Source organism: Musa acuminata, chromosome BXJ3-1 (assembly GCF_036884655.1).
Source record: "Musa acuminata AAA Group cultivar baxijiao chromosome BXJ3-1, Cavendish_Baxijiao_AAA, whole genome shotgun sequence".
Classification (NCBI taxonomy): Eukaryota; Viridiplantae; Streptophyta; class Magnoliopsida; order Zingiberales; family Musaceae; genus Musa; species Musa acuminata.
This window is the reverse complement of record NC_088349.1, coordinates 38570733-38585693: the sequence shown is the minus strand read 5'-3', so window position 1 is coordinate 38585693 and position 14961 is coordinate 38570733. Positions and strand designations below refer to the sequence as shown.

Here is a 14961-nt window from a genome sequence, read left to right as displayed (position 1 = left end):
TAATGTCCTTTTTACTTCGCTTCAAACGAAGTTATGACGCATTGTCACTCGATAAATAAAGCTTCTATTTGGCTATCGAGATCCACTTTCCTGATCTACTTTTATACTTTAGTTGGGTGAAAAATCCAGAAATTTAATGAGGAGGCTGTTGGACGGCGCTACTCAGCAGGCTCTCCAACATCACCACGCCAAGGTATATATATCCGACCACCCTCCGTTCTACCCTTTTCGTCGTCAGATAAATCGTTTCCTCGCCGATGCATATACTCACGAACATGGAATGCATGGTCAAAGCCGATATATCTAATTTATGACGTCGTTCCTCGTTGCGGTAGACTATGCCGTCTGAAGCGCCCTACCAAGATCATACATCACCGGGAACAGCTCAACAGGAGCACAGGTTGCTGCTACCGCCACGTGACGAGGGGCACCCAATAGACTCTAAACGTGAAGAGAACCTGGAGGAATGCCTTCAAGCGCCGGAGAAGAGTGGAGCTTGCGAGCCACAGCCACCGCCGCCACCACAACAAACTATCGTCTTTCGTGCGGTCTCGACAGCAGTGCCGCAAACGGAGCAAATTCGACGCCGATCTTGCGACCTGAAGCGGCTCAACTCCTGTAGATCTTCAAGAAGCCTCATCCTGCGAGATCAAAAGAAAAAGAGGTTGCATGCGACGTCGTCGGCGCACGGTCTACCACGTCGCCACCTTCCCGTTCACCATGATCATTTCGATAGAGTCAGCAATCATCGTTCGTCAAAGGGTAACGAGAATCCTTGTCATCTACACGCAGAACGCTCGACGAAGGCGTCTCGTCAGAGCCATCCGCTGCCGGTGGGGACGTCGCCGTCCAACGCGGCAACGAGTGGTTCGCAGAAGCGCAACTGTGTGGAGACTGCTTCAGATCGGCCAGTCACTAGACCGGACCGGACCAGTGTGATCACTTACCGGTTCGACGCCGATTCGGCTGAGGAGAAGCTTCCCGGTAGTGGGTCGGCGAAGGATGTCCGCTCAAAGATTGCACCACTTACAGTACCAGTTAAATCAAAAGAACTGCAGTGGAGTAACCGGCAGCCCGGACCAGTAGATGTGATGCAATCACCAGTTCCGGGCATCAAAAGGTGCGTGACACCGGATGAGACGGCGCACAAGTTTGAGGCAAACACAAAGATGGAGCCACGAGAGCAAGTTCGACTGGAGAAGCAGCGGAGCCACCACAGCAATCGGGGTCAGCGGACGCCCGGTGTCATGCGTCGCAATCAACCGAGTCATACGTGGACGAAAGTAGATCAGCAACAGCAGCAGCTAACTCTGCGATCTACCCGCCACGCCGAGAAAGTTCATAAGATGAAGAGAAGTGGTGAGGCTGAGTTGGGCGTCTCACATCGAAGGAAGCTGCCGCCCAGAAGAGCATCAAGCCGAAGGACCTGCAGGCAGTCGAGCGACCACTCACCTAGTAGCACGTCTCGATCGTCTGCCTCGGCCAAGAGTTCTGAGTCGAGCAGCGAAACCGGCAGGGTAGCGAGTCGCGAGGGTTCGACGGTGTCTAGTCGAACGGTCCCGGGCCGCAGCAGAAGACCCATCAAACACAGTGCGCCAGTCACCGACAAGCATCCACATCACCGAGCGCTGAGCCGCCACCACCAACCGGCGGTCTCAACCACGGCGGCGGTGGGAACAACCAGATCGAGCCACCCGAAGGAGACAAAGACACAAGAGGGACGGCTCAGGAGGATCAGGAACAAACTCTCCATCATCTTCCACCACCACCATCACCACCATCTCAACCAAGGCAAGGTGAGCGGAGACGACTCGAGCGAGGACGGCGACGGCGTGGAGCGCCGCCACAGGTCCTCCCGGGAGCACCTCTGGAACATCATCCGCCGCACGAGCCAAGCCGACCAGGTGGGACGGACGGGGAGGAGGGCGCCAACACAGCGTCAGCATGGTCACCTGTACGCCTTCCTGGAAGGGGTGATCCGGCAGGTGTTAATATTGGCGCGGAGGAAACGGAAGGCGGTCCTGCCCAACAAGCCAGTCCGGGCAGGGAAGGCGAAGAGAGTACGCTGGTGGCAACGGTTGAGACGGCGAGGGAGAAGGGCGAGACTGGCCATGCCACGTCTCAGACTGGGTTTCGGCAGGGCCACCCGCAAAACCTGATCTCTCTGATTGAGCTCGATGACCGATCTGTTGTCGTGTTTAGTAACAAAGCAGCGTAGCTACGTGACAACTGCATTGCACGGTTGACTTGTTTTCTGGCGTACATTGCACGGTTGCGGAGAGAGAATCCTATCCAATTCTTCATCGTGGGAATTGAAAGGTTCTTCTAATTCTCACATTGATGCATTGCGTGGTTTCGAGAAAGGTGGGAGTGATATTTCACTAAAAACCACTAGTACTTTCACAAAGTTTATCGAAGCATCACTAGTACTTTCATAAATTTTTTTTATTATAAAAATATTAATAGTATTTTCATGAATTATATATTCTACTCATATAAAAATATCACTAGTACGTTCACAAAGTTAGCTTCATCCAATTTGAGTCCGTCTTTTTCTTTAATTTTTTAAATTTTGACTTGTATAACTCAAATTTTCTCCATAAAAATTTTTTTGTAAACCTTACTTGATACTATAAAAAAATATCACATCTTGAATTTTTTTTTTCATATCTTTCCAAAGAGCCAAGTATATAAACATCATTTTATTCATAATTTATAAATATTTATTATAATTTATTTATTCATCAAATCATAAATAGTGATAGAAAAAGGTTCGTTCTTTACTAAAATCCGATTTAGTACTAGAGAGAGGCTACACTGAAAATCAAAAACAAAAAAAATTCAACAACACTGAGTAGGAACCCCAAAAGTCAACTCAAATTGAATACATAATCAAAATTCAATCATTCCATTAGTGTATATCTTATCTCTCTCATACTCTTGTTAGGATCAAGAGCACTAAAAAGGGGGGGGGGGGGGGGGGTGAATTAGTATAACGGAAAATTTTTGACAATTAAAACTATGTTCATACGTTGAAATATGATTCCGACGTAAAAGTTGTTTCGTGCAGATAATAACTTTGAAAGCTTACGGAAATGTATTTGAAGTAAAGTAAGGCGGGATGTTTGCGGTTAAGATAAAAATCGGAATGTAAGTGCAAACTAAAATATGATGTTTCGTACGATAAAATCGATTTCCGACGTAAGACCGTTTTCAGAAACTTGAAGGTGAGTTCGTAAAAGAGCAGAAGGCAGTAAGCTATTGAGGAGGTTGGCAGTAAAGATAAAATACTCAAAGTAAATGCAAACCGAGATTTAGAGTGGTTCGGTCAATCTTGACCTACATCCACTTTTGGCTTCCTCCACCAACGAGGTCACCGACGTCCACTAAAGGCCTTCCTTCAATAGGCGAAGGCCAACCACCCTTTTACAGTTTCACTCCTTTTTAGAGTGGTTCGATCAATCTTGACCTACATCCACTTTTGGCTTCCTCCACCAATGAGGTCACCGACGTCCACTAGAGGCCTTCCTTCAATAGGCGAAGGCCAACCACCCTTTTACAGTTTCACTCCTTTTGATGGGCTTAGGAGACAACCCTTAAAAACTTTTCTCTCCTCTCTTGAAAGATCAAAACTTGAAAAAAGAGGGAGGAGAACTTCTAGCCTTTATAACACTTTTGAGCTCTAAAAATCACAGAGTAAGATTGGATTTTCGGTGCCCTTTCATGCAGAAAAGGGTAAGGTATATATAGGCCCCAAACTAGTTTGAATTTGGAGCTCAAAAATATCTTTTCCTGGATTTTCGGGGTCCTAGCGGTACCACATCCTGACTGGGGCGATACAATTGCCTGGCAACTCAGAGACTGAGCTTCTGGGCGGTGCCACCGCCTAACAAGGGCGGTTGCACTGCCTAGTCTCGCTTGGAGACTGAGCCCTGGCTGTGCCACCGCCTATCAGGGGTGGTTGCACCGCCTAGTCTCGCTCGGAGACTAAGCCCAGGCGGTGCCACCGCCTGCCTGGGGAGGTTGCACCGCCTAGTAGGAATTCTGGTCCGAATGGGTTGATCCATTCGGCCCAATTTGGGTTTGTCAAGGGCCCAATTGCCCCTATATTAAGTTAATGGGATCACCTCCCATTCCTAACTTAATCTACATGCTAACTATGACAATTCTTAAGACATTTACTACAGCTTGCTCCGGTGCGTCAATCGCTTCTTCCGGCGAACTTCCGGTGAACATCCGACGAACCTCCAGCGATGCTTCGACGGACTTCCGGCAAACTCCTAGACTTGCGACGATCCACTTGGCAAGTTTCGACGAGCTTCTTTTGGCAAGCTCCTGGACTTCTCGGATTTGTTCTCGTAGAACCTCCGACGACCGTCCGGACTTCCGTCGAGCTCTCGAACTCCCAACGTGATCATAGTCTTTGACTCCGGCTCAACTCATGCTGCATGTCTTACTTTCATCATAGTTAATCCTGCACACTTATCTCAACATATGGATTAGATAACAAATGACAATTGACTTCATCATCAAAATCCGAGATACAACAATCTCTCCTTTTTTTGTGATGACAATCAATTGATAACGAAGTTAACCTTAACTCCCCCTATCTATATGCCATACTTGAGATAAGTCATTCTTGAATTCAAGGCCTTTGAAATTAATAGACTTATTTATAAGTTAAGAACTCTTAACTTTATCAATTACTCCCATCATGATTCCTATCATGATGTATCTTACTGAAAATGATGTCAAGATTTGACATCTATTCTCAAGTTTTACATTTCAAATATGAATGATTGTAGCAATTCAACATAAGATATCAACATGTAAAATTACGATGCAAGTTCTTGATATCTTAATATGATGCAAACATGGCATAATGCAAATATGGCAATCATAGTTATCATTGATTCATATATTTTTTATGATGCAAGCATGACATAATCATAGCATCAATTCATATATCTCTCCCCCTTTGTCATCAACAAAAAGAAAAACGATATAAACAATTTTTAAACATAAGTGCGATTTTATTCATACCATAACTAGGTTCATATTATTTTCCAACAGTGAGCGATAGGATACCAATTATGCAAACATCTAAAGGAAAACATGACATGGAGATAGCTTTTAATACTTCTTCCTTTTCATTTGTTATTATCTTTTTGCGTGAAGGAGGAAGGCTATTTGTGATACCAGTTATTTGTGAGTTTACTTTAAATGAAGTTAAAATCAATGAGAAATTAAATCATATTCCATTTTTACAAGGATCAAGATATGCATGTGAAACAAATCCTTACAAGTAAAAACACTATCATCCATATTTCAAAAAGGAATTTACACGCAGGAATCAAATCCATTTCTCAAAAAATATTTTTCACATGATAAGTGTATGAGAGATGTTTTTGCTAGTTGATTCCATATGTCAAAAATCAATGATGAAAATCAAACTCGATATACATATGCTTATTAAGTTCAAAAAGGATAATGTATAGAGAAAATCTGATTGTTAGGATACCACTGTTAAGAGAATCCGAAAATGAAATTAACACTTTCATGCCATTCGGATAAGACTATACTATAGATTTTCAAATACAATCATGAAGACAAAACATGCTCATTGTTATGGAAATTTTTGTATCCAAAAAATATAATTTTCAGCACGTAATTTTAGGCATGTAATGGCAATCAAGTGATTTGATCATTCAATCAATAAAGTCCAAAAAATGATTTTAACAAGTTTATGCATTCTGACACATTAACATTCCTAATTCTCTTCTAATTAAATCAAATTGTTCTTCGCTTAGAGGTTTTGTAAAAATATCAACTAGTTGATACATAGTATCAATGAACTATATGATTACATCATGATTAGTGACATGATCTCATATGAAGTGATGTCTAATATCAATATGTTTTGTTCTTAAGTGTTGAATGTGATTCTTTGTTAAACATATTGTACTTGTGTTATCACATTTAATGAGAATATTTTTAAGATGACTTTATAATCTTCTAAGGTGTTTTTCATCCACACAACTTGTGCACAGCATGCACTAGCTGCAATATACTTAGCTTCGGTTGTTGATAGTGCAACTGAGTTTTGTTTCTCAGATGACCAGGAAACAAGGGAATGTCCCAAAAATTGACATGATCCTGATGTGTTTTTTCTATCTAATTTACACCCAGCAAAATCCGCATCAGCACACGCAATTAACTCAAAATTCTCGGATTTTGGATACCATAATCCTAGATTTGTGGTACCTTTAAGATATCTAAGTATTCTTTTAACCACTTTAAAATGAGATATCTTAGGGTTTGATTGAAACCTAGCATAAAGTCCTACACTAAACATGATATCTGGTCTTGTTGTAGTGAGGTAAAGTAAACTTCCTATCATACCCCTATAAGTTTTTTGATCGAAGCTTTCTCCACTTTCATCAACTTCTAACTTAGTGGAGGTGGTCATAGGAGTGTTAATAGCTTTTGAGCTATTCATATTAAATCTTTTTAGCAAATCTAAGACATATTTAGTTTGACTAATAAAGATGCCATTACTTAGTTGCTTAATTTGTAAGCCTAAGAAAAAGGTTAATTCTCCCATCAAACTCATTTCAAATTCGAGACTCATGGTTTCAGCAAAAGATTCACAAAGAGATTCATTTGTAGAACCAAAGATAATATCATCAACATAAATCTGAACAATGAGAGAATTATTTTTAAAATTTTTGATAAACAATGTGGTATCGACCTTGCCTTTTGTGAAATTATTTTCAATAAGAAAAGTACTTAATCTATCATACTAAGCCCTTGGGGCTTGTTTTAAACCATAGAGAGCTTTGGTTAATTTAAATACATGATTAGGGAGGCTTTTATTTTCAAATCCGGGAGGTTGTTGAACATAAACTTCTTCAGAAATAAAGCCATTAGGAAAAGTGCTTTTAACATCTATTTGAAACAACTTAAAATTGTTATTACTAGCATAGGCAAGGAGCATCCTTATGGCTTCTAATCTAGCCATAGGAGCGAAGGTTTCTTTGTAATCGATACCTTCTTCTTGGTTGAAACCTTTGGCCACTAATCTAGCCTTGTTTCTAACCACGATACTAGATTCATCTTGCTTATTTCTAAAGACCCATTTAGTACCAATAACTAAATGGTTATTTGGCCTAGGAACAAGCTTCTACACCTCATTTCTCTCAAATTGATTTAACTCATCTTACATTGTGATAATCCATGAATCATCTTTCATAGCTTCGTCAATATATTTAGGTTCAATTTGGGAGAGAAAAGCGGCGTTGGCACAGAAATTTTTAAGAGAAGAACGTGTTTGAACCCCCTTAGATGTATATCCTAGGATTACCTCCTTAGGATGAGCATCTACATACTTTCAATCCTTGGGTAAGGGTATTTCGGAAGTGGATGTATCCAAGTTGCTAGTTGGAAAAGGGGTTTCATTTAAATTCAAAGAATTAAAATTAACATTATCATCAAAATCATTTTTCTTGATTTTGGAAGTCTCATTGAAAACAACATGAATGGTTTCTTCTATAATTAAAGTTTTTTTATTGAAGATACGAAAAGCTTTAGAAACCGAAGAATAACCAAGAAAAATTCCATCATCGGATTTAGCATCAAATTTTCCTAAGATATCTTTTTCGTTCAAGATAAAACACTTATACCCAAAAACTTTAAAATATGAAACATTAAGTTTTTTATTTTTCCACAACTCATAGAGAGTTTTTGTGAGTAAGGGTCTTACTAGAACTCTATTCAGAATATCGCGTGTTTACGGCTTCGGCCCAAAAGTATTTGGGTAGGCTATGTTCATTTAACATGGTTCTTGTCATTTCTTTTAAATTTCTATTTTTTCTTTCTACTACTCTATTTTGTTGAGGATTTCTTGGAGTAGAGAAATTATGGTTGTATCCATTGAGTTCACAAAATTCTTGAAAATCACGATTTTGAAATTCTCCACCATGATCACTTTGAATTGATGAAATCATAAAACCCTTTTCATTTTGAATAAGTTTACAAAACTTGGTGAAATATTTAAAGCATTCATTTTTGTATTTCAAGAAGTAAGTTCATGTGTATCTACTATAGTCATCTACAATGACGAAGGCGTATTTTCTACCTTCTAGGCTTGATGTAGAGATTGGTCCGAACAAATCCATATGGATCAATTGTAAGGGCCTAGAGGTGCTTATTTGATTCTTAGATTTGAAACTACTCTTAGTTTGTTTTCCTAATTGACAAGCATCACGCACATTATCTTTGATGAACTTGATATAAGGAATTCCTCGTACAAGTTCTTTGGATGATATTTGAGTGATTAGTTTCATGCTAGCATGACCTAATCTCCTATGCCAAAGCCAAGTATCCTCATTCAAAACTAAGAAACACATTTCATTACAAAGATCATTGATGTCAATGGTGTATACGTTATTATGTTTTAATGCAATCATAGATGTGTTTTGGTATGGTTTTTCAATAATACAAGCATTAGATTCGAATTTGATAATACATCCTTTATAACATAATTGACTAATATTTAAGAGGTTATGTTTTAAACTATCAACTAACAAAACATCGTCAATAAAGAAGTTGAATTTGTTACCTATAGTTCCTTTGCTAATGATTTTACCCTTGTTGTTGTGACAGCCTTCGTCTATGCTAGTGAGCTTAGAGAATTTAGATGGATCTCCGGTCATATGCCTTGAGCATCCACTATCAAGGTACCATCTCTTGCTCTTAGCTTGTGATGGTGAATGTCTCTACAAGAAAGGATAATTTTTAGGTATCCATTTACTTTTGGGTGTCTCAAAAACTGATCTACATTGTTTATTATGTTGCATAGAGTTTATCATGGTTCCTTTAGGAACCCAAATCAGTTTGTTCAGACTAATTTTCTTGAATGGACAATGATACGTTTTATGTCCATGTTTGCAACAAAAGTTGCATTTGCTTTTATGAAGGTGGTTGGATTTTGGTGAGGACTTCTCACAAATTCGATTTCACTTCTTTTGAGAACATGACCCTTGTTTGCAAGGATCATGTTCAAAGACTTGCTACCAACCTTGAATTTCTTCAAGGTGTCCTTAAGTAGCAAGTTTTCCTTTTGGAGAGTTTCTAGATCATGACATTTTTCACATTGAACTAAACTATCGTGATATTCAGTTTTTAATTTATCAAAATTGCTAACAAGACTATTATGCTTATTTTTTAGTAATTTATATTTTTTATTAATTATTTTACATTCATCAAATAAATCATGGAAGGCATTTAATAATTCATCAAATGATAAATCTGCATCAATTAAATTTGTTGCCTCTTCTCCGATGGCCATTAAGGCGTAATGAGCAACTTGCTCGATGTTAGACTCCTCTTCTTCGGACGCGCTCGAGTCATCACACGTTACTTTGAGCGCCTTCTTCTGTGATTTTCTCTTCTTGGCTTGGGGACAATCACTTTTATAGTGTCCCAACTTTTTACATTCGTAACAAATAACTTGGTCCTTTTTGGGTTCAAGTTTATCTTTTATGTCACTTTTAAACTTGTTTCTCTTAATGAATTTTTTTAATTTCCTTGTTAGAAGTGCCAAGTCATCGTCACAGTTCTCATCACTTGAGTTTTCTCTCAAGTTGTCATCTAAAGTTCTAAGTGTCATATCCTTCCTATTCTTTGGAATGATGTCTTCTTGCTCTTCATGAGCCTTGCAAGTCATTTCAGATGTCATTAATGACCCGATTAGTTCTTCAAGAGGGAAGTTGTTTAAATCTTTAGCCTCTTGAATAGCAGTGACTTTAGGGTCCCAACTCTTAGGAAGGGATCTTAGAATCTTATTTACGAGCTCAAAATCCGAAAAACTTTTACCGAGTCCTTTTAGACCATTGACGACATCCGTGAAATGGGTGTACATGTCGCCAATGGTCTCGCTCAGTTTCATTCGGAAAAGTTCAAATGAATGTATCAAAAGATTGATTTTTGACTCTTTCACTCTACTTGTGCCTTCGTGAGTCACTTCGAGTGTATGCCAAATATCAAACGCGGTTTCACAAATCGAAACACGATTGAACTCATTTTTATCAAGAGCAAAAAATAAGGCATTCATAGCCTTTGCATTAAGAGCGAAAGTCTTCTTCTCCAATTCATACTAATCGATGATTGGAAGAGAAGACTTCGAAAATCCATTTTCGATAAGATTCCAAAGTTCAAAATCCATTGAAATAAGGAAAATCCTCATTCGGGTCTTCCAATAGGTGTAGTTCGTCCCATTGAACATGGGTAGACGTGTAATAGAGTGGCCCTCTTGGTTTCCGACGTATGTCATCTCTCTTGGGTTTTAATCCGTTTGAGAGTTAACCTCGTTCTGATACCAATTGTTAGGATCAAGAGCGCTAAGAGGGGGGGTGAATTAGTGCAGCGGAAAACTTTTGACGATTAAAACTGCATTCGTATGTTGAAATCCGATTCCAACGTAAAAGTCGTTTCGTGCAGATAATAACTTTGAAAGCTTACGGAAATGTATTTGAAGTAAAGTAAGGCAGGAAGTTTGCAGTTAAGATAGAAATCGGAATGTAAGCGCAAACTAAAATATGATGTTCGTACGATAAAACTGATTTCCGACGTAAGACTGTTTTCGAAAACTTGAAGGTGAGTTCGTAAAAGAGCAGAAGGTAGTAAGCTATTGAGGAGGTTTGCAGTAAAGATAAAATGCTCAAAGTAAATGCAAACTGAGATTTAGAGTGGTTCGGTCAATCTTGACCTATATCCACTTTTGGCTTCCTCCACCAACGAGGTCACCGACGTCCACTAGAGGCCTTTCTTTAATAGGAGAAGGCCAACCACCCTTTTACAGTTTCACTCCTTTTGATGGGCTTAGGAGACAACCCTTACAAACTTTTCTCTCCTCTCTTGAAAGATCAAAACTTGGAAAAAGAGGGAGGAGAACTTCTAGCCTTTACAACACTTTTGAGCTCTAAAAATCATAGAGTAAAATTGGATTTTCGGTGCCCTTTTATGCAGGAAAGGGTGTGGTATATATAGGCCCCAAACTAGTTTGAATTTAGAGTTCAAAAATGTCTTTTCCCGGATTTTCGTCCTGGCGGTACCACCTCCTAACTAGGGCGGTACAATCGCCTGGCAGCTCGGAGACTGAGCTTCGGGCGGTGCCACCACCTGACAGGGGCGGTTGCACCGCCCAGTCTCACTCAGAGACTAAGCCCTGGCGATGCCACTACTTGTCAAGGGCGGTTGTACCGCCCAGTCTCACTCGGAGATTGAGCCCAAGCGATGCCACTACTTGCCTGGGGCGGTTGCACCGCCAAGCTTTCCTGGGAGACCCTCTCTTGGGTGGTGCCATCGTCGACCCTAGCGGTGCCACCACCTAGTAGGAATTCTAGTCCGAATGGGTTGATCCATTCAGCCCAATTTGGGCCTGTCAAGGGCCCAATTATCCCCAGATTAAGTTAATGGGATCACCTTCCATTCCTAACTTAATTTACATGCTAACTACGATAATTCTTAAGACATTTACTATAGCTTACTCCGGTGCGTCAATCACTTCTTCCGGCAAGCTTTCGGCGAACTTTCGGCGAACATTCGACGAACCTCCTACGATGCTCCGACGGACTTCCGGCAAACTCGTGGACTTGCGACGATCCACTTGGCGAGTTCCGACGAGCTTCTTTTGGCAAGCTCCTGGACTTCTCGGATTTGTTCCCGCAGAACCTCCGACGACCGTCCGGACTTCCGTCGAGCTCTCAAACTCCCAACGTGATAATAGTCTTTGACTCCGGCTCAACTCCTACTGCATGTCTTATTTTCATTATAGTTAATCCTACATACTTATCTCAACATATGAATTAGATAACAAATAACAATTGATTTCATCATCAAAATTCGAGATATAATAACTCTTCGTCTATCGCATCTCTCTCCTCTTCATTTGTCTTCTTCTCTCTTTTATTTTTCTATTCGGTCTCTCTCTCTCACTTCTCTTCATTTATTTATTTATTTTTTTCTATCTTATCTCTCTCTTACTCCTCATCTATCTCATCTCTCTCCTCTTCATTTGTCTTCTTTTCACTCTTTTTCTATCTTGTCTCTCACTCCTCATCTATCTCGTGTCTCTCATATTCGTTTGTCTTTTTTTTTTTTAATCTTATGTCTCTCTCTCCTCTTTATTTATCTTCTTTCTCTCTTTTTTTTTTTTTTTCTTTTATCTTGTCTCTCTCTCACACTCTTTCTCTCTTTTTCAATCTTGTCTCTCTCACTCCTCTTCATTTGTCTTTTTTTTCTTTAGTTTTCTTTTCCTCTACCATCTTCTCCTCTCTCTCCTCCTCTCTCCTCCTCATAATTTATTTAAAAAAATTTTCATTACACTCAAAAATAAATTGGAAAACACTTGTCCATATTATATATTAAAAAATATATTATTTTTATTAAAAATAATATTATATTTGTCATAAAATAAAAAATTAGTATAATCATGTTTAGATTTATATTCTAGCAAAATTATGAACGTTTAAGATAGTGTGGTAGAAGTTAACTTTATTACACTTGAAAATATACTAAAATACACTTGTTTATAGAACTTATTCAAAAAATTTAAAAATTGATAATTAATTATCTTAAAATAATCTAAAAATAAAAAATATGACTAATGTTATTAGAATAATATCTTAATAAATTAGTATAAGTTTGAAATGGTTTAATTGAAGTTGATTCTATTACATTCAAAAATAAACTAAAGAACACTCGTCCATATAACTTATTAAAAAGTAATATTTTGATAATTCATTATCATAAAATATTTTAAAAGTAAAAAACTATTACTAATAATATTAAAATCATGTTCTATTAAGTAGTAAAATTTTGAGATGGTTTGATTGAAGTTGACTATGTTACACTTGAAAACGAACTAAAATACAATTGTTTAAATAATTTATAAAAAAATCTAGAATTTGACAATTAATTATCATTAAATTCTCTAAAAATAAAAATGTTACTAATGATGTTAAAATGTATCAAAGTAGATAGGTGAAAGTTTGAAATCAGTTAATTGAATTTGATTATATTACACTCAAAAAAATAAAATAAGATATATTTATTCAAAGAACCTATAAAAAAATTTATGTTTTGATAATTAATTATCTTAAAATCTTATAAAATAGAATAAATGTTACTAATTATGTTATAATCATGTTCTAAGATAATGGTGACATTTTGAAATGGTTTGGTTGAACTTAACCATGTTTCACTCGAAAATTTACTAAAATAAACTCACTAATGTAAACTATAAATAAAATAAAATTTAGCTATTAATTATCTTATTTTTTTAGCATAAAAATATATTATTAATAATGTTAGAATGATATCCTATTAGAGTGGTGTAAGTTTGAGATTGTTTGGTTAAAGTTAATGAAGTCACACTCCAAAGTAAACCAAGATGAAGTACTCAATTACGGAACCTATTTAAAATTTTAAATTTTAATAATTAATTATCATAAAAATATCTAAAAATAAAAATTACTAGTAATGTTAGAATGATATCGTAGTAGATTAGTGAATGATTGAGATTATTTGATTAAAGTTAACTCATTACATTCAAAAATAAACTAAAATATACCTATTCACATAGCCTATCCAATTGAGGATTCTGTAATCAAGAAATTTTTACTTCAAAATTGGATGTATTTTGGTAAACTTTATCTGAAATACTTTGGACTCGTATATCCTCATTGTAATATTTCTTTTATTTTTGGTGGATCTTTAAAAAAATATAATTTGAATTTTAGAAATATTGTTGGTGAAGGAGAAAAAAGGAGGCAAAAGGATTGTTGAAATATAATTTGAATTCAAATATAATCTGAATTTGAGATATAATTTCTAAAATTCAAATTAAAATATAATTTGAATTTATATAATTTGAATTTTACAAATATTGTTGGAGAAGAGAAGGAGAGAGAGAGGTGAGAGTAAAGGTGGAGCAGAAGACAAAATAGAAAAAGGAGAAAAAAGCAGCATTCGAAAAGGAGGTAGAGGAGGGTTAATTTGGGAGTAGATGACTAGATCAAATCAATTTAACAGAAAATTCAACAAATAAAGAAAAAGTTAAATCATGAATTTTGTATGGGTCATGATATCATTTAACCTAAAGAATGAGTATGTCTTGTTTCAAAAAAAAAAAAAAAAAAAACTCTTATGAGCGGCATCATTTGATTAAAAAATTAATAGTGAAATGTTTTTATGATAAATTACCCATTATTTTTTTATTCTCTAAATCAAACTAGTCAATACAGTAAAATATTTAATTTTTTAAAGTATTAGATAATTTTTATAAAAAATACCCATATTTTGTGTTTACCCATAAAAAAATATTTTTTCAAATAATACACCTAATTTGAAAAATATCTAATTATATCTCAAAAATATTTTTGCTCATTTTTTTTTACCAATTTTCAACTGTTATGATATTTTTATTTGGCTCGTTTATAATGTTTTTCAATAATATTTATAGTATTTCTAATACATCAATATAATAACATAAATACTATTAAAAAATACTATGAATGATGTCAAATTGTGTCTATTTTGTTATCATTGCCATTAGATCATTACAATACCATATTTTTAGCATCGTAGTTAGTTTAATCAAAGTTAGGAGTCCATTTAAATAATTTTTTATGTCTTTCAGTAGAACTTTTAGTGTTTTTATTATGGTGATCAAAACATCTTAACAAACTAATTTTTGATTTGTCTTTGGGTGATGTGGTTCATATATTATTATAAATATATATTTAAATCATAGTATGATATATTAAATGATTTTTATTGTGTTTCAATTTCATTTGCTTATTTATATTATTTTCAATTAGGTCTTAAAATATTTTTGTTGTCATCGTCAAAATAATGAAATTTCTTTTGAAGATAATTTAAGTATTTTTTAAATTAAAA

At 36.6% G+C, this 14961-nt stretch overlaps 1 protein-coding gene across 1 annotated transcript; it reads left to right on the top strand.

Annotated features, from left to right (window-relative positions):
* The first annotated feature begins 338 nt into the window (after nucleotides 1-338).
* LOC104000306 (uncharacterized) lies at nucleotides 339-2159 on the top strand. The gene has a single exon (XM_018826855.2). The coding sequence runs from the start codon at nucleotides 339-341 to the stop codon at nucleotides 2157-2159; it is 1821 nt and encodes a 606-aa protein (XP_018682400.2).
* The last annotated feature ends 12802 nt before the right edge of the window (nucleotides 2160-14961 follow it).